Genomic DNA, 17,749 nt, shown 5'->3' with positions numbered 1-17,749 from the left:
AGTCTCTGGGTTTTTTTTTTTAAGTTTGATTTTTATTTTTTAGAGACAAAGTCTCACTTTGTTGCCCAGGCTGGAGTGCAGTCGTGTGATCATAGCTCACTGCAACCTCAAACTCATGGGCTCAAGCCATCTTCCCATCTCAGCCTCCCAAGTAGCTGAGACTACAGACGCATGCCACCATGCCGGCTAAATTTTTCTATGTGTGTGTAGAGACAGGTGTCTCGCTATGTTGCCTAGGTTTGTCTCACACTCCTGGCCTCAAGCAATCCTCCTGCCTTGGCCTCCCAAAGTGCTGGGATTACAGGCATGAGCCACCACTCCCAACCTGGCATGCTTTTAATGGTTCAAAATTTGTAACCATCAGTAGCACCTGCACACATAATATGTAAATCAGACCCATTGAAGTAAGTTACCATCTTTTGTTTAATAAAACAGAAACCTTTCATGATTGAATGTATATTGATGGAATGTTTTTGTTGTTGTCTCCAATGTAACAACTGGTTTTCTTCCTCTCTGATTTTACTAACCACTAAGAAGAAAGAGCCTGGCTCTCCACTTGAATCTTATGGTGCCACAAAGTCTTAGCAAAGCATTCCATAGCTGCTGACACAGAAGAATTAAATGTGACTTACCAAAGGAACAAAAATAGTGACCCATGTTTCAGATACAGTATTTCACCAGCATTGCAACTATACCTTCTTCTTCTTCTTTTTTTTCTTTTTGTTTGAGATGGGGTCTCACTCTGTCATCCAGGCCGGAATGCAGTGGTGCGATCTCAGTTCACTGCAACCTCCACCTCCCGGGCTCAAGTTATCCTCCCACCTCAGCCTTCCAAGTAATTGGGACCACAGATGTGCGCCACCATGCCCGGCTAATTTTTGTATTTTTTGTAGAGATGGGGTTTCACCACGTTGCCCAGGCTGGTCTCAAACTCCTCAAGCAATCAACCTGCTTCAGCCTCTCAAAGTGCTAGGATTACAGGCTTGAGCCACCAAACCTGGCCCCCTCTCCCTTTGCCTCCTCCTCTTCCTTCTTTTCCTCCTCCTCTTTTCTTTTTTAAGAACAGCTGTTACTGTTGTTCAGTCTTATCCAGTTTAAGTTCATACTCATCTTTAATGGTCTGCCATGATTTATAGCCAGGTTAAATTTTATTACTCAAAGACACAGGGATTGCCGCTGCCTTGCTCTGGGTAATAAACAGGACTTCTCTTTTGGCTCTTGTTTGAGGTTCGGATTGAATACTGATCTATTTGTTTATTCTGATGACTTTTGAACAACTGGTTGAACTCATAGCAAGGTGAGCTGAGCCCACTTAACCCAGAATGACAGAAAGAAGCTAAGCCTGTTTATTTGATTGCAGATCTCACAAGACAGTCCCACAGTGTGTGAGATACTTACCACTTTGTGTTTTACATCAGCTCCACACCATTATTTATTGTTTATGCTCCAGCCTCCCCTTTCTCCCTTCCAAAAAAAAAAAAAAAAAATCTGTTCTCTAGGTCCTGTAGCCATGCCTAAATGCCTATCATCATAAATTTTTAAATTTATTTCTATGTTTAATATCTGAACACGCTTGTTCTTATAGGGGAAGATCCCGAGTGCAAGAAAGAGACAAAGAGCCCCTACAGGAACGCTTTTTCCGACCACATTTCCTGCAGGCTCCTGGGGATATGGTAGCTCACGAGGGGCGCCTCTGTCGGCTGGACTGTAAGGTAGACTCCGGCACCCGTCCTTGGTTCCAGATCTGTTCTTGTTTTGTATTTGTTTGCATTCATTTTTGTTTGTATTTGTTTTGTGGGTTTCTTTTTTCAGGAAAGATGAGATGGGGAAGGGAGAGAGATCACTTTTTTTTTTTATCATAAAGCTTGTTTGGAGTATTTAATGTCAGACGAAATTATTTTATGAAATTTTTGAATCTTTAGATATTAATAAAAATTACATTGGTGTTATACCAAGTTAATTGCATTTTTAGAAGACAACCAAAGAGGTGATACACAGTAGTTGTCCCTTATCTGAGGAGCACGCGTTTCAAGCCCCACAGTGAATGCCTGAAACTTTAGGTAATACTGAGCCCTATATATAGTATTTTTTAAATTTGATAACCAAGACAGCTACTATCTAAGGGGCAGGTAGCATAGACAGTGTAAACACGGTGGACAAACGGGTGATTCATACCCTGGATAGGATGGAGTAAGACAGCATGAGATTTCATCACGCCACTCAGAACGAAACACAACTGAAAACTTAGAAACTTTATTTCTGAAATTTTTCATTTAATATTGTCAGACTGTGGTTGACTTCAGGTAACTGAAACTTTAGATAAAAGGAGGACTACTATAATTCAGACATTTGCATCTAAGCCTTTTAAGAATTCTAGAATGCCATGGAAGGTTTAGATACAAGTCTTTTCATTTGGTGTCTGGAAAGTAATAAAAACTATAGAGCATATGGTGTGATTTTCACATCCTTGCAGTGAATTGTTGGACTTGTGGCCTTTGAAAATGTACAGACATGAAAATATGGCCCCAAGGTAGTGTATGAGAACAAAAGCTGGTTTCCCATACTAATCAACCTCCTTTACCTTTAGCTATTCTACATTCTCATTTTTTGACCAGGCTTTAGTTGAGCAGCGTGGATATCTCTCAGTATGAAGAGAAGCTTGCATCACCCTTTCTGCCCCATAGGTGCAGAATGCTATGGAAGACTTAGATGCAAATTAGTCAAAGCTTGAGGTTAAGCATCCGTAAAGGGTCCACTTCTATCTATGCTATCTATGGTTCTTCTTCTCTTTGTGGCTGCCTAAATAATATTCAGATTGATTGTTACATCCCCCTCCCTAAACTCTGAAAGATTCCCATGCCTGGGTCCCATCCCCAGAGATTCTGATTTATGGTAAATGGGCACTAGGATTTTTAAACACCTCCCACATGATTGTAATATACAGCAAGGTTCAAGAACTCTGGTTTACTATCTGGCTTTTCATTATCCTCAGCAAACTAACACAGGAACAGCAAACCAAACACCACATGTTCTCACTCATAAGTGGGAGTTGAACACTGAGAACACATGGACACAGGGAGGAGGCATACCGTGCCCTGTTGGGGGGGGCGGGAGGGGTGAGGGGAGGGAACTTAGAGGACAGTTGAATAGGTGCAGCAAACCACCGTGGCACATGCATACCTATGTAACAAACCTGCACGTTCTGCACATGTATCCTGTGTTTTTGTTTTTGGTTTTTGGTTTTAGAAAAAAAAATCTGGCTTTTCTCTTGGCTATTAGGTATGTAAACAGTATATCGTCTCTGAAATTGATGCTGCAGGCCTACTGTATCTATCTATTTCGCTTTTTAATTCTTATTTATTCTAATCTAGAGTATAATCACATAGGTTAACCATGACCTCAACTGTGATCAAAGTACCATACAGTTCAAATTCATGCAGCCGTTTATTCAGACCCTTCTTTTCTCTCGATGCCCCTACAGAGAGCTTTCTCATCACTCCATGTTTTCTCTCCCTGTCTGTTTGGTGCCAAGCAAGGATAAAGAATTCAGCCATCAAATAACTGTGCCTATCATCAGTCATTTGCCTCAGCTGTCCTGTTGTTTATTAGGTGAGTGGTTTACCGCCCCCAGAGCTGACGTGGCTACTCAATGGCCAACCTGTGCTACCAGATGCCTCCCACAAGATGCTGGTCAGGGAGACCGGAGTCCACTCTCTGCTCATTGACCCGCTCACTCAGCGCGACGCGGGGACCTATACGTGCATCGCTACCAACAAAACCGGGCAGAATTCTTTTAGCCTGGAGCTCTCTGTAGTAGGTAAGGTTTGCTGCTGGGACCCCTAAACAAAACTTCCTCCAAAGTCATTGCCCAAATAGGCAGAGCCTCTGCCAGAATTCCTTCATCCTTTGCCCGGCTAACTCTAATCTCAATTTCCCCTTCACTGTGGTGGGACGGTATTTCCCACATCACTTTCAAAACCATGCCAGTAATCTAAAATCATAACCTGATACCATGTGCATAATACCCATGAAATAAATGAGAGCCATTGTAATCATCAATCAATCCATCCATCCATTAGCCGTCACTAAATTCCAGTTATGTGCCCTGCAGTCCATCATTCCTGTAACATACCAGGCTCTTTGTCCCCCGTCTAAGTTTTCATGCCTTTGCACCAATGATCCCTCTACCAGAATCTCCTTTTCTGCCTGGCAACCTCCTACTCATTCTGTAAGGTCTAACTGAAATGTCACCGCCAGGTACAGTGAATCCACCAGGCACAACTACCCCTTCCCAGCCTAACAACCATAAAGTGTTTCTATAGCACTCAGAAAAGGAGAGATTCACAGAGTACGTAGGGCCTTCTGTGTAACTGTTAATTCTTTGCCTCCCTGAAGAGATGCTGAGCTCCTGAGGTCAGAGACTGTGGCTCGTCTTGCGCATCTCCAGTGCCTCTGTCTCTCTTCTGCGTATCTCAGTGCCTGGAACGTGGAAGGTGCCCAAGAAATATTGAATCAATATCTAAACAAATGAAATTTTATATTCTTAGATGATGTGAACAAAACACTGTAATGCCTATCCATAAGGATAACAAGACATTGTCATCTGGGAGGTGCCAGCCTTGCAGAGCAGTAGTCCAACCAGAAGTAAATTTCAGAATGCAGGAATTCTGGTGCTGGGCTTCCTCCTGCTCTCGGTGTGACCTTTTAAGAAAATCAGGGTGTGGGGCACAGTGGCTCACGCCTGTAATCCCAGCATTTTGGGAGGCCAAGGCAGGTGGATCACCTGAGGTTAGGAGTTCAAGACCAGCCTGGTCAACATGGCGAAACCCCATCTCTACTACAAATACAAAAATTAGCTGAGTGTGGTGGCGCACACCTGTAATCCCAGCTACTAGGGAGGCTGAGGTGGGAGAAATCACTTGAACCCAGGAAGGGGAGGTTGCAGTCAGCCAAGACTGTACCACTGCACTCCAGCCTGGGTAACAGAGCAAGACTCCATCTCAAAAAAAAAAAAAAAGAAGAAAAAGAAGAAGAAGAAAAAAGAAGAAGAAAATCAGGGTGCCTTCAGCATGCTAATCCTCACTCTAGGCTAGTGGCAGTTTCCCCTGTATATCTTTTTCCTTTCCTCACTTTTAATTTCTTCTCACCAATAAAATGGGAAAAACTCATTCTGCAAGAATACATTGATTTCAGGCTTTTACCTTTATTCCACTATTTTGCTAAAAAATATTGGCTTTGGAACCCTAAGACACGAGGGACCTTTACCTAAATTTGTCCTGGCCAAATTTCTAAAAGCCCCCTTGGGAAGCACAGTCTTGTGTGTGTGTTTGAGATAGTATTATTCTGTAGGTGTCAGATTTTTGTGGAAAAACTATTATGACTTCTACAAAATAAAACTCCTCCCCCCAAAATCTGTTTCAGTAAATAGAATATATGGTTTCTCAAAATCTACTGTTGAGGTATAAAAGAAATTCCTTTAATTCCACCATTCCTGGCATTTGCATCCCGTGCGTATGACCCAGATCCTCAAGTATTGCCTCTCGTGGGATGTGCAGAGATGGTTGCCCCATTTCGTTTGGTTTTTTAAACCATTTATGAAGCTTTTATCAAGGCAGTGATCCTCACTAAGAGACATGAGGAGTGTTCTGACCAGGAGGTAAGGTGGGTGCATGCCCGCTGTGCTAAATTCCAGAACTGTGGTGAGTGTGAGGCATGAACCTCAAAGTACTTACTATTCAAATAAGAATGACCCTTCTCCACCAGGTGCAGTGACTCATGCCTGTAATCCCAGCACTTTGCGAGGCCAAAGCAGGTGGATCACCTGAGGTCAGGAGATCGAGATCAGCCTGGCTAACATGGTGAAACCCCATCTCTCTTAAAATGACAAAAAATAGCCAGGCCTGATGGTGCACACCTGTAGTCCCAGCTACTCGGGAGGCTGAGGTTGGAGAATCACCCAAACCCGGTGGGGAAGGGGTGCAGGCAGAGGTTACAGTGAGCTGAGGTTGCACCACTGCACTCCAGCCTGGGTGACAGAGCAAGTCTCCAAAAAAAAAAAAAAAAAAAAAAAAAAACAGAAAAAGAATGACCCTTCTCTTGCTCAGCCAAAGAGGTGAAGAAAGCACCAGTGATCCTGGAGAAACTACAGAACTGCGGTGTTCCCGAAGGCCACCCTGTGAGACTGGAGTGCCGCGTAATAGGCATGCCCCCACCTGTGTTCTACTGGAAGAAAGACAATGAGACCATCCCTTTCACCAGAGAGAGGATCAGGTACAGACTTTGCACATTTTTTGTCCCATGTCTTCATTTATATTAGGACCCAGAAAAGCTCTTTGAAGTAAAAAAACTAAAACAAAATAAAACATCAAGGCAGTTACACTCCTTTTCCATCCATCACTAAATGATTGTTTTTAAGGTAAGCTTAAGGATCCAGTTTCTTAAACTGGGTACCTTGCTTAATCTTCCCTAACCAGGCCGGGCGCGGTGGCTCACGCCTGTAATCCCAGCACTTTGGGAGGCGGAGGTGGGTGGATCACGAGGTCAGATCAAGACCATCCTGGCTAACACAGTGAAACCCCGTCTCTACTAAAAATACAAAAAATTAGCCAAGTGTGGTGGTGGGCGCCTGTAGTCCCAGCTACTCGGGAGGCTGAGGCGGGAGAATGGCGTGAACCCGGGAGGCGGAGCTCGCAGTGAGCTGAGATCACGCCACTGCACTCCAGCCTGGGCGACACAGCAAGACTCTGTCTCAAAAAAAAATCTTCCCTAACCAACTTAGGGAAATGGCAATTTATTTGCCATTTTGGTTTTATCCTACAAGGGGACAAGTAAGTAAAGGTAGCCGTACAAAACTTTCTACTGAAAATTATTTCTCCACAGTAAACTGAAATTGCCCCAGAGGATGTTGTAGCTGTTGGGTTTAAAGAATTTTGTCATCTAAAATATGTGTGTGTATTGTGTGTGTTGGCGGTGTGGGAGTGTGTATTTTTCTCCAGTAAAACTTAAGCAAGAACAGAGAACAGTCTTGGGTTAACGCTCCAATCTAACAATGCAACACGTTAAACTAGATTAAACTATATACACTAAGTAAACTGAGGGTCTACAATTTTAAATATGGTTTTATTGGGCAAAAACAAAATCAGTGTCTGGAAAGCTCATTCCTAGTCGAGGCTGACTGCTGGGGCTGGGCAATTGCTCAGCCCTGGACTCTGAGGACCAGCTCGGTTTGGTCACCACTTCCTGGGGAAGGCAGTGGCAGGGGAGGGAGGAGGAGTGACTGAGATGCTGCGGTGGGGAAAGCCTAAGACTCAGAGACTGCTGCCCATTCACTGCCCATTCATCTTCCCCCTGCCTTTAGTGAAAAGATGCCTGTCATTTTAATGTAAGCATACAACATTCTGGCTGGGCACAGTGGCTCATGCCTGTAATCTCAACACTTTGGGAGGCCAAGGCAGGAGGATTGCTTGAGACTAGGAGTTCAAGACCAGCCTGGGCAACATAGCAAGACTCCATCTCTAAAAAACAATTAATTGGCTAGGCATGGTGACACACACCTGTAGCCCCAGCTACTCAGGAGGCTGAGAAGGGAGGATTGCTTGAGCTCAGGATTTGAAGGCTGCAGTGAGCCATGATCATGCCATTGTACTCCAACCTGGGGATAAGCAAAACTCAGTCTCAAAAGAAAAAGGAATAGGATATTTTGATACTTTAAAGTCATAGTGATTAGCTTCTGAAAACCACACACCTAGGAACGTCTGAATGGTCCTAAATAAACGCACGCATGCACACATGCACACACATAGAGAGAGAGAAAGAGAGAGAGAGAGAGAGAGAGAGAGAGAGAGTTGCTCCTCAACTTACGATGGACTTATCTGGATGTAACCCCATCATAAATTGAGGAGCATACGGGATGCAAGCATCCTAAGTCAGGAACTGCCTGTATATCACCATGATTATAACTGTGCTGTAAGTATTTACAGTTTTCATGTCCCTGACTTCTCTCACCTATATGCCTCTGCTCAGGACGTTCCTTCTTTGGGAACTCTCTTCGCCTTCTCCCCTACCCACATGCTGCAGCCCACCTCTCTAATGTCTGTTATCCCTTAACGCTCACCTCAAACATCATCTGTCTAAGGAAGAGCAGCGCCCCTGCTTCCTCCCCTACTTGGTCCAGGACTGAGTTGATGTTCTTCTACCAGCAACTCTTGCACATAGTCACAATTGTTAGTATTGATGCTTTCATTCTCTCTCCCACAACTAGACTGTGAGCATCTTGAGGGAAGAGACCGCGTCTCCTTTGTTTTCATATGTTCTGACTCATCACAACACCCAATGCCTTTCACCTAGTAGCATATTATGTAAGATGAAGGAATTATGAACAAATGCATGAATTTCCGCTGCTATTGCCTCACCTCATCAAACTACAGCAATAGCATCCTAATGTGTCTCTCTGCGGCCAGGCTCAAGCCCTATTCAATACACCTCCTCACCACTGTGAAGATGATCTTTTAAGAATGCAAACTGACAGGGTGCAGTGGCTTACGCCTGTAATCCCAGCACTTTGGGAGGCCAAGGCAGGTAGATCACCTGAGGTCAGGAGTTGGAGAGCAGCCTGGCTAACATGGCAAAACCCTGTCTCTGCTAAAAATACAAAAATTAGCAAGGCGTGGTGACACGTGCCTGTAATCCCAGCTACTTGGGAGGCTGAGGCAGGAGAATTACTTGAACCTGGGAGGCAGAGGTTGCACTGAGCTGAGATCACACCACTACACTCCAGCCTGGGCTACAGAGTGAGACTCCATCTCAGAATAAATAAATAAATAAAAAATACAAACGGATCATATCAGCTCCTGCTTAAAATACATCATTAGTTTCCCATAATCTGAGAGGAAGAGTCCCATCCCTTTACCATGGTGCACGTGACCCTCTCCCCTGCCTTCTTCCCAGTCCCCCCACTTGCCAGTACCCGGTGTGCCCTCCAACCCCAGCTGTAAGGAACATGGCTCCCTCCCTCCCCTGCCTTTGTGCAGGCTGTTCCACCACCTGGAACAGCCACATCCCACCCTCCCTGTGAGTTTCCACTGGACCTTTGAGACTGAGCCGGAGCACATCTTCTGGGAAGTTTTCCCACCCTTGAATTGGCTGCATTATATTTCAGTGCTTGAGAAATAGATTGTTAAAGTAATCTCATTTTAGTCATCTCAGGTCTTTATACAGTGTTACATTTTTCTGTGAGCCTAACCTCACATATGCTTGTGCTTCTGAACATCCAGTATCTTCATGCTTCCTCCTTGATGACTGCGGCTTCCCAGAATAACCTTTTCCCCTCTGTCTTCCCCAGGCATCTTTCCCACAGCATTACTCTAGCATTTGCATTCTATTTATCTTTATTTCTACTTATTTATCTTTTATTTATTTATTTTCCATTAAACTTAGGGATCCTTCTAGAGAAGGAATTTCTTTGGCTAGGTGTGGTGGCTCACACCCATAATCCCAGCACTTTGGGAGGCCAAGGCGGGTGGACCACCTGAGGTCAGGAGTTCGAGACCAGCCTGGCTAACAGGGTGAAACTCCATTTCTACTAAAAACAACAAAAAATTAGGCAGGCATGGTGGTGGGCATCTGTAATCCCAGCTACTTGGAAAGTTGAGGCATAAGAGTCTCTTGAACCCGGGAGGTGGAGGGTGCAGTGAGCCAAGATTATACCACTGCATTCCAGCCTGGGCAACAGAGCAAGACTCTGTCTCAAAAAAAAGAGAAGAAATTTTTGTCCTGTTCATCTTTACACCCTCACCACCGAAGGCAACAGCACCCAGCATTTTCCCCAACATAGTATCCAGTAAGTGTTTACTAAAGAAATATATCAAAGAATAAATGGATTAATTAATTAACTAATCAGAAGGTGAAGGTAGCCAATGTGTTAATCTAGTGAAATCGTGGTGGATATTTCATTACTTTATTCTTGTTGTACTTGTTATTAATTGATTTATTCTTGTTTATTCTTATTACTTTATAAATTCTTAGACATAATAACTTTCAATGAAAGGCAAACACTTATTCATCCTTTGAGCTCAGGAAGCTGTTGCTATTTCCCCTACTGTGCAAATGAGCTGTGGCAGCCCCATAGGAGAGCTTGGAACTATGAGTGATAAGAGGGCCAGGCCAACAAGGGGTGTAGGGAACATGTGGCCCGATGTTTTTTGATCCATGGCTGCCTATTGGAATCTCTGGGGTGTTTCCAAAAATCCTAATGCTTGGATCCCAGCCTTTGATTCTGATAGGATTACCTAGCATGTGGCCTGGGATTCCAACATGCAATCAAGGTGAAAAACTATTGATGTGGAGAAAAACAGAAGGAAACAGCAGGCTGGTTTCCTCCTAAACCTCATGAAGCTGGATGCTGCGTGAGCCCGGCTGGTTACATTAGGAAATGCTGTCTACGCTGCCAGTCCATCCACCCCCTGGCTCTGTTTTGTCCTGCTTTCCCAGAGCGTCCTAACAAAGTAATTGATGCAATGTCCAACCTTGTTTGGAAAAGAGATCTTTCTGTACTTTGGTTGTGAAAAGTGGGGGTTCTGCTGGTGGGGAGTGCAACTTCAGTGGACTTGCAGCAGTGGGGAGGGCAAGAGCAGGTCTCAGCCCCAGCTGCCCCCTCCTCCTAGTATGATTAAGCTCACTGCTGCTCTTCTGTGACGTCTTCCACCTTCAAATTTGTCTTGATGTTTGCCTTAAGCTGAGTTCCCCCTTCTTCCTGGAACCCTAAATTTGACAAAGGCACTTCCGCTCCCAAATAAAATATAGGTATATTCTCTTTTTCTCCAGTATGCACCAGGACACGACAGGGTATGCCTGCCTTCTCATTCAGCCAGCCAAGAAATCAGATGCTGGATGGTACACGTTGTCAGCCAAGAACGAAGCCGGCATCGTGTCGTGCACTGCCAGGCTGGATATATACGGTAAGTGTAATGCTGTCAGTTGAACATCTGTATGCAACTGATAGCTTACAAATCTTTCTTTAAAGATAAGTGGGCCGGGCAAGGTGGCTCACGCCTGTAATCTCAGCACTTCGGGAGGCCAAGGCAGGCAGATCACCCGAGGTCAGGAGTTCAAGACCAGCCTGGTCAACATGGTGAAACCCCACCTCCACTAAAAATACAAAAATTAGCCAGGCATGGTGGCACATGCCTGTAATCCCAGCTACTCAGGTAGCTGAGGCAGGAGAATCGCTTGAACCCAGGAGGCAGAGGTTGCAGTGACCTGAGATTGTACCACTGCACTCCAGCCTGGGTAACAGAGCAAGACTCTGCTTCTAATTAAATAAATAAAATAAAGATAGATGGAGTATGCTTCCATAAATGAATTGGGTAGGCTATACTATATTTTAGTGCTTAAGAGATAGATTTTAAAAGTCATCTCATCCTGGTTACCTCAGGGCATTACTTTTACATTTTACTATGAGCTTAACCTTCTTCCAAAAGAGGGCCTCTAATATCAGGAATTACAGCTAGTCCAGAGTTTCCAAGTGCTTGTGCTTCTGAACATCCAGTGTTTTCTTGCCATCTCCTTGCTGCTGCGGGCTACCCACTGGAACTTCCAACTACCTGTGATCCCCCGGCAGAATTTTTGACACTCCTTTCATTTATTCATTTAACAAATGTGTATTGCTCCAATCCCCCAATCAGACGTCTCTAATAATAGAGAGCTGTCCTAATAATGATAATATCAAGTGACATTTGTAGAATGACACATAGGATCCCCTCTCTCTTCCAAAGGCGGGATCCAAAGTGATACCCTTAAATCTCCCAGACCCATGAGATTATTATAATTGTAGTTACCTTCATCTAAGGCTGAAGATCACATGAGAGTAACAACATTGTACAAGCTGTCCCACCACCTGGAACAGCCCGCCCCACCCTCCCTGTGAGTTTCCACTCAACCTTTTAGACTGAGCTGGAGCATGTCTTCTGGGAAGCTCCCCCACACTTGAATTGGCTGTGTTATATATTTAGTGGAAGGCTCAGAGAGGTTAGTGACTACAGCTAGGAAGCAAATCTAGGCCTTTGCATTGTTTCTTTGAACCACATTTCCAATTTTCAAAAGGATCCAAGAAATTAATTTTTATTTATGTATTTGTGTAGTCAATCCTACACTTTTTGACATTAACTGGTATTTTTGGAAACATATTTCTTAACCCAAAAGAGTGTTTCTTTTTTTTTTTAGTCCTTTTTTTAAAGAACATAATTGATTAGAAAGTCTCACATTCAAAACTGGCTTAACCTGATTAACCAACATAATAAATAAGAGTAGCTGTGTCTGTTGCCTGACAGACGTCTCTGTTATTTATGGGTACACAGCAGGTATTCCGTTTGTGTAGTACCATGCGGGAGGGGCTTCAGCCTGCCATTTTCCCTAGGTCTAGTTTTTGGAGAAAATATGTAATTTTCTGGTTATTTTCCCTTATCCTAGGACTTGAGAAGAAATTAAACTGTGAAGGAAGCAGACACTAATGTGCTTTTCCCTGGAAAAATCGGGGGAGAAAGAGGCCAATAGTGATAGGTTCCTTAATCAAGGCTAAGTCCTTAGCCATTTCCCAGTCTTCACCAAGTCAGAAGGCAGTAGGTCTCCAACTGAGAAACTCCCTACCAATAAGCCCTGAAACAGATGACTCCTGCGCCAATCCTGCCCTCCAGTGGCTGAGTTTCCAGGTCACTTTGTCCTGGCTCTCCTCTCCCTTTCGTTCCTGTCCTGCTTCCATAGCACCAACGATAGGCAGTGCTGTTTCCTCAGCTGGGACCTAGGATGGAGAAGGCGTGGAGGACTCGGGCTGGAATCAGTTCCCTTCCCCGCCACCACACTTCCTGCCTTTCTGAGGAATGGGGACACGTAGGGCTCCCCTCTCTCCTGTCTCACTTCCTAATCCTAGGAACTGCAGTAGTCCAGTTACGATGTCAGAGAGAGCAGGGAAGGGCTAAGAGATGGAGGGGCTGGGAGGAGAGACTGTGCAAGAGCAGGCCTTACTGAGTGTCTGCTCTTTAGTGAAACTGCTCTAAGTTTGGTCCCCCAGATTTTTATTTTTCCGAATTCACTCAGAGGTATGTAGACTGAAAAACTGAATCAAGATGATGAAATCAACAAAGGACCAATTTCTAAATCGGAATGCTAGAAAGGGGCACAGCTTTCCAGGACCCACAGCATGAGAGTTCCCCACCTAGGGAACACGCTTCTCCACATCAAAGTACCCAGAAACCTAGTCAGAAGATTGCCTGGTAATTTCTGAATCAGGAACCACGGCAGAGACTATGAAGTTTGGATGGGTATCTCACTCAGGCCATGTTCAAACCTTAAAGTCGTGTCTGCTAAAAACAGCAGCACTTGGTGAACATAGAAACTCTAATAAATTGTCTTTTGTCCCTGAACCATGGTTGATTGTACCTAAATTACTTTTCAGTCTTCTTGCTGTAACAATAGAACCTGATTGGGGAGATGGGTAGATAAGTAATGGCTGATGAGGGTGATTAGGGTGTGAGGTAGGCACTGCTCAGGTCAAACCCATTGTTTGGCTTTCATTTCTGCAGCTTTCTTATCTCTATCTTTTGAGGTACCCTCTTTGAGAGCCTACAACCTTCTGTACACTGCCCCTAACAGGCCTTCATGGTAGGCTGGTGGAAGGGGATAAGCTTGAGAAATCGCCCTAGTCACTCACTCTTCCATCTTATAGAATTCTTTTTTTTTTTTTTGAGATGGAGTCTCGCTCTGTCACTTAGGTGAAGTGGCATGCCTTGGCGTGATCTTGGCTCACTGCAACCGCCACCTCCTGGGTTCAAGTGATTCTCATGCCTCAGCTTCCTGAGTAGCTGGGATTAGAGGTGTACACCACCATGTCCAGCTCATTTTTGTATTTAGTAGAAACTGGGTTTCACCATGTTGGCCAGCCTGGTCTTGAACTCCTGAGCTCAAGTGATGTGCCCGCCTCAGCCTCCCAAAGTGCTGGGATTACAGGCATGAGCCACTGTGCCCGGCCCCATCTTAGAGGAATTCTAATCTCTCACTTGTAGGATTCTAGTATCTTACTGAATTAGAATCACAGATTTTGGAATTAGGGGCTTAAGACATTGCCAGCACAGTTTCCTTATTCCTGGCAGGGAAGGCTTTATTGTTCTCTTCTACAGATGAGGCAATTCAGACCCAGATATAGTTACAAGCTTTACCAAGAATCTGCAGGGAGCATCAGGGTGAGGACCGAATGCGCCTCTGCAGTGTGCCTGCTGGACTGCATTCCTTTGATCATAACACATTATTTGGTCCATTTTCCAGCTCAGTGGCACCATCAGATCCCACCGCCCATGTCTGTCCGGCCCAGCGGCAGTCGCTACGGATCTCTCACCAGTAAAGGACTTGACATATTTTCTGCCTTTTCCTCCATGGAAAGCACGATTGTGTATTCATGCTCTTCTCGGAGTGTGGTGGAGAGTGATGAACTTTAAGAATGTCTGGGTGCCTGCTGTGTAACAGAGCGGACTGTGGAGGGGGAATGAGAACAAGCCAGACTTGGTGGTTTCCAAACAACCGAAGTTGAGTAAGTTCCCACGCTGCTGGACCTGTGGCAAGGAGTGCTTTGAACAAGTCAGCTAGGGATTCTTGCAGTCTCAGCTGGGGGAGAAAGCTAGGGCCGTGCCTTCTAAAGATTCCAACAGAGATGTGAGAAGATAATACAGATGAACCAAAGATGTCACACAGTTGCCATCCACTGCTTTGGGAAAAAACTAGCATGTTCCCCTGCCCCCTGTTGTGTTAGGGATGTTTAGGTTGTACTAGGAGCAATTAGGAGCAATATGCCTGGGCTGAGAGGAGTTAGGCAGTAGTGACCTTAGGATATAACTAACTCACCAAACAATGCCAAGGAGAAAGGTGGGGAGGTCACCATCGCCTTTCATCGATTACATGTATAGCAGTAGTTTTGGTGAATTCACTAAATCAGCTTCCACTTAGCATTAGGAGGTCATGCCATACAACTCACGTATGCAGACAGACACTTTTGATTTGCATATCCTGGGTGTACTGAGCCACATAATAAGGTGTCAAAATGTGCTTGAAAGTCCAAAAACTCACTGAAACAGTTGATATTGCACAGTGCACTTATTTTGTGGCCAAAACATGGCCTTACCAGCTTGTCTGCACCATTTTCTTTTGGGTGGTGACTGGTTTTTTCTGACTTTGCATATCCCTAGACACTAGAACTAAAGGATTGTTAATAAGCCAATCAGAAAGAAATCCTCTGCGGGGTCACTTTAAAAACTACTAGCTTCAACCGCCACTTACAAAATGTGCAAGAGTCATCATTGACCCACAAAATACACCTCACGCGCTCCTACCCCTCTCCCCAAAAGTCTGAAAGTGCAGGAGGAAGGAAGAGATACAAACAAGGAGAGGAAATGATGGGAGAGTGTTGTTTTTGTCACTTGCCCCAGCAGAGCAGTGGTTTTGGAAGGAGAGGTCTTTAATCGCTTTGAAATGCTTTGAGATCATTAGTCAAATTGCGTTTTCTATGTAGAAAATATTCTGCTAAGTGGAAAAGTTGGGGGAAAGGGGAATATGCATCTTTATTCTAATCACCAATTCAAACCCTGCCTCTTAAGGAATTTTTAGACTTAAGTTCACTGTGATATCCCTAGTGCCTAGAAGAGTACCTAGCACAAAGTAGACATTCAATAAATATTTGCTGGATGAATGAATCTTCTATTATTATGTCTATTATAAGATAGCCTAATCTTATATTCTGTAGGAATATACCACCCACACACCAGTCCAAACACTGCCCTGGGAACGCTCATGATAGCACAGTTTGCTCTAGGCTGTCCAGGGAAATGAATTGCAGGTGTCTGTTACCAATTCCCTGTGCTCGAATCTCTGATGCTGTCTGTGCCAAGCACCCCCAGCTGGCATTGTATTTGTGTGAACAGATAGTAACTGCTTAGAAAGGCTTGAAACTTTCTTCACTTCAAGGCAAGGATTTCCAGCATAAAAATAAATTCATTCACTCGAGAAATCATTTGTATGTCTACTCTGTATGAGATGCTGTGCTAGATACTGAGGCAGATATAAAGATATGAATAAGTCACAGTCCCTGCCCTCAGAGAGCTCACAACCTACTAGAGAAGGTAATATTTGAGGCATGCAGAATGCTGTCTCTTGAAGCAAAGTGGAAGTTTCTAGTGCTCTTCATTCTATTTTTTCATAACTTTAAAAGTCTTTTCAATCTTTATTTCTTAATAAAACAAAATGCCATAGGTTACATCCCCAAGCAATAACTATTTCAATTATTCAGCAGGATTATTAGATTCTGTTTTTTAATGTATTCAGTAACAGTAATGCAATATAGGCACCCGTAATGGAATAGAATGCATTTCATATGGAATCCAGTAAAATATTGTTTCCATATTGACTTCTATTATGAGATCTCTTATAAGCAAAGAGTACTTTTTTCTTTCTTTCTTTCTTTCTTTCTTTCTTTCTTTCTTTCTTTCTTTCTTTTTCTTTCTTTCTTTCTTTCTTTCTTTCTTTTTTTTAATGGAGTCTTGCTGTCACCCAGGCTTCAGTGCAATGCCACGATCTTGGCTTACTGCAACCTCCGCCTCCCAGGTTCCAGCGATTCTCCTGCCTCAGCCTCCCAAGTAGCTGGGATTACAGGCACGCAACACCACGCCCGGCTAATTTTTGTATTTTTTGTAGAGACGGGGTTTCGCTGTGTTGGCCAGGCTGGTCTCGAACTCCTGACCTCAAGTGATCCACCCACCTCAGCCTCCCAAAGTGCTGGGATTACAAGCGTAAGCCACCGTGTCCAGCTTAAAGAGCACTTTCTAACTCCAGGACTGCTTCTAGATTGTACACAAGACCTCCCCATCACACCTACTTCTGTAAACCCTAGATAGTTCTCCCATGAAAGGATGTTTCATCTCTGTGTCTTAGCTTTCTGAATTTTTTCTCTTGCCTTTAGTGTTCAACAGAGAACTAGGGTAAATATTACATTTGGCCACTAGATGACACTGTCTCACTCCCAAATATTAACAGGCCTAACAATTCCTGAAATTTGAGCTATTAGATTATATTAAAGCAGGGTTTCCCAACCTCAAGGGTACTGACACTTTGGACTGGATAATTCTTTGTTATGGCGGACTGTCCTGTGCATTGTGGAATGTTTAGCAGCATCCCTGGCCTCTACCCACTAGTTGTTCTTCCCCAAGTTGTGGCAGCCCAAAATGTCTCCAGACATGGCCATATGTTCCCTAAAAGGCAGAATACTCCTTTGTTGAGAATCACTGTGTCAAACAAATCAGGGCCCTGCTTTAAGAATTCCACTAGAATTCAACCCAGCACGATGACTCATGCCTGTAATTCCGGCACTTTGGGAGGCCCAGGCAGGAGGATCGCTTGAGCCCAAGAGTTCGAGGCCAGCCTAAGCAAATAGCAAGACTCTATCTCTACAAAATATTAACTTTAAAAAAAGAATCCAATTAGAATTCAATTGCAATGAGGAATATTTGAATAAAAATTTTAGTTCCATTGGATGTTTGTTTTCAACATATCCAAAATCAGATTCATCTTCCCTTTATAAATCATTCCTTAATCAGTTTAATGATTTCTGTTAATGGCACCATCAACGTTCTTCATAATCCTAATAAGAAATATCCAAGTCAGTTTTTGCTTCCTCTACCCTATCAATGGACAAGTCCTGCTAATTCTACTTCTATCA

General features: G+C 43.9%; 1 protein-coding gene across 7 annotated transcripts in view; it reads left to right on the top strand.

Annotated features, from left to right (window-relative positions):
* MYPN (myopalladin) overlaps positions 1-16,045 on the top strand; it is a 124,932-nt gene extending 108,887 nt beyond the window's left edge. For all 7 annotated transcript variants that reach the window (XM_065521037.2, XM_074001987.1, XM_074001986.1 and 4 more), the window contains 5 exons: positions 1,586-1,712; positions 3,610-3,817; positions 6,105-6,270; positions 10,822-10,955; positions 14,314-16,045. In XM_065521037.2, coding sequence (XP_065377109.1) covers positions 1,586-1,712; positions 3,610-3,817; positions 6,105-6,270; positions 10,822-10,955; positions 14,314-14,483 — 805 coding nt within the window. In that variant the 3' untranslated portion in view covers positions 14,484-16,045. The remainder of the gene's footprint in view (positions 1-1,585; positions 1,713-3,609; positions 3,818-6,104; positions 6,271-10,821; positions 10,956-14,313) is intronic.
* Positions 16,046-17,749: the final 1,704 nt, after the last annotated feature.

This window comes from Macaca fascicularis, chromosome 9, assembly GCF_037993035.2.
Source record: "Macaca fascicularis isolate 582-1 chromosome 9, T2T-MFA8v1.1".
Classification (NCBI taxonomy): domain Eukaryota; kingdom Metazoa; phylum Chordata; class Mammalia; order Primates; family Cercopithecidae; genus Macaca; species Macaca fascicularis.
The sequence above is the reverse complement of the archived record's forward strand: the minus strand, read 5'-3'. Positions and strand labels throughout refer to the sequence as shown.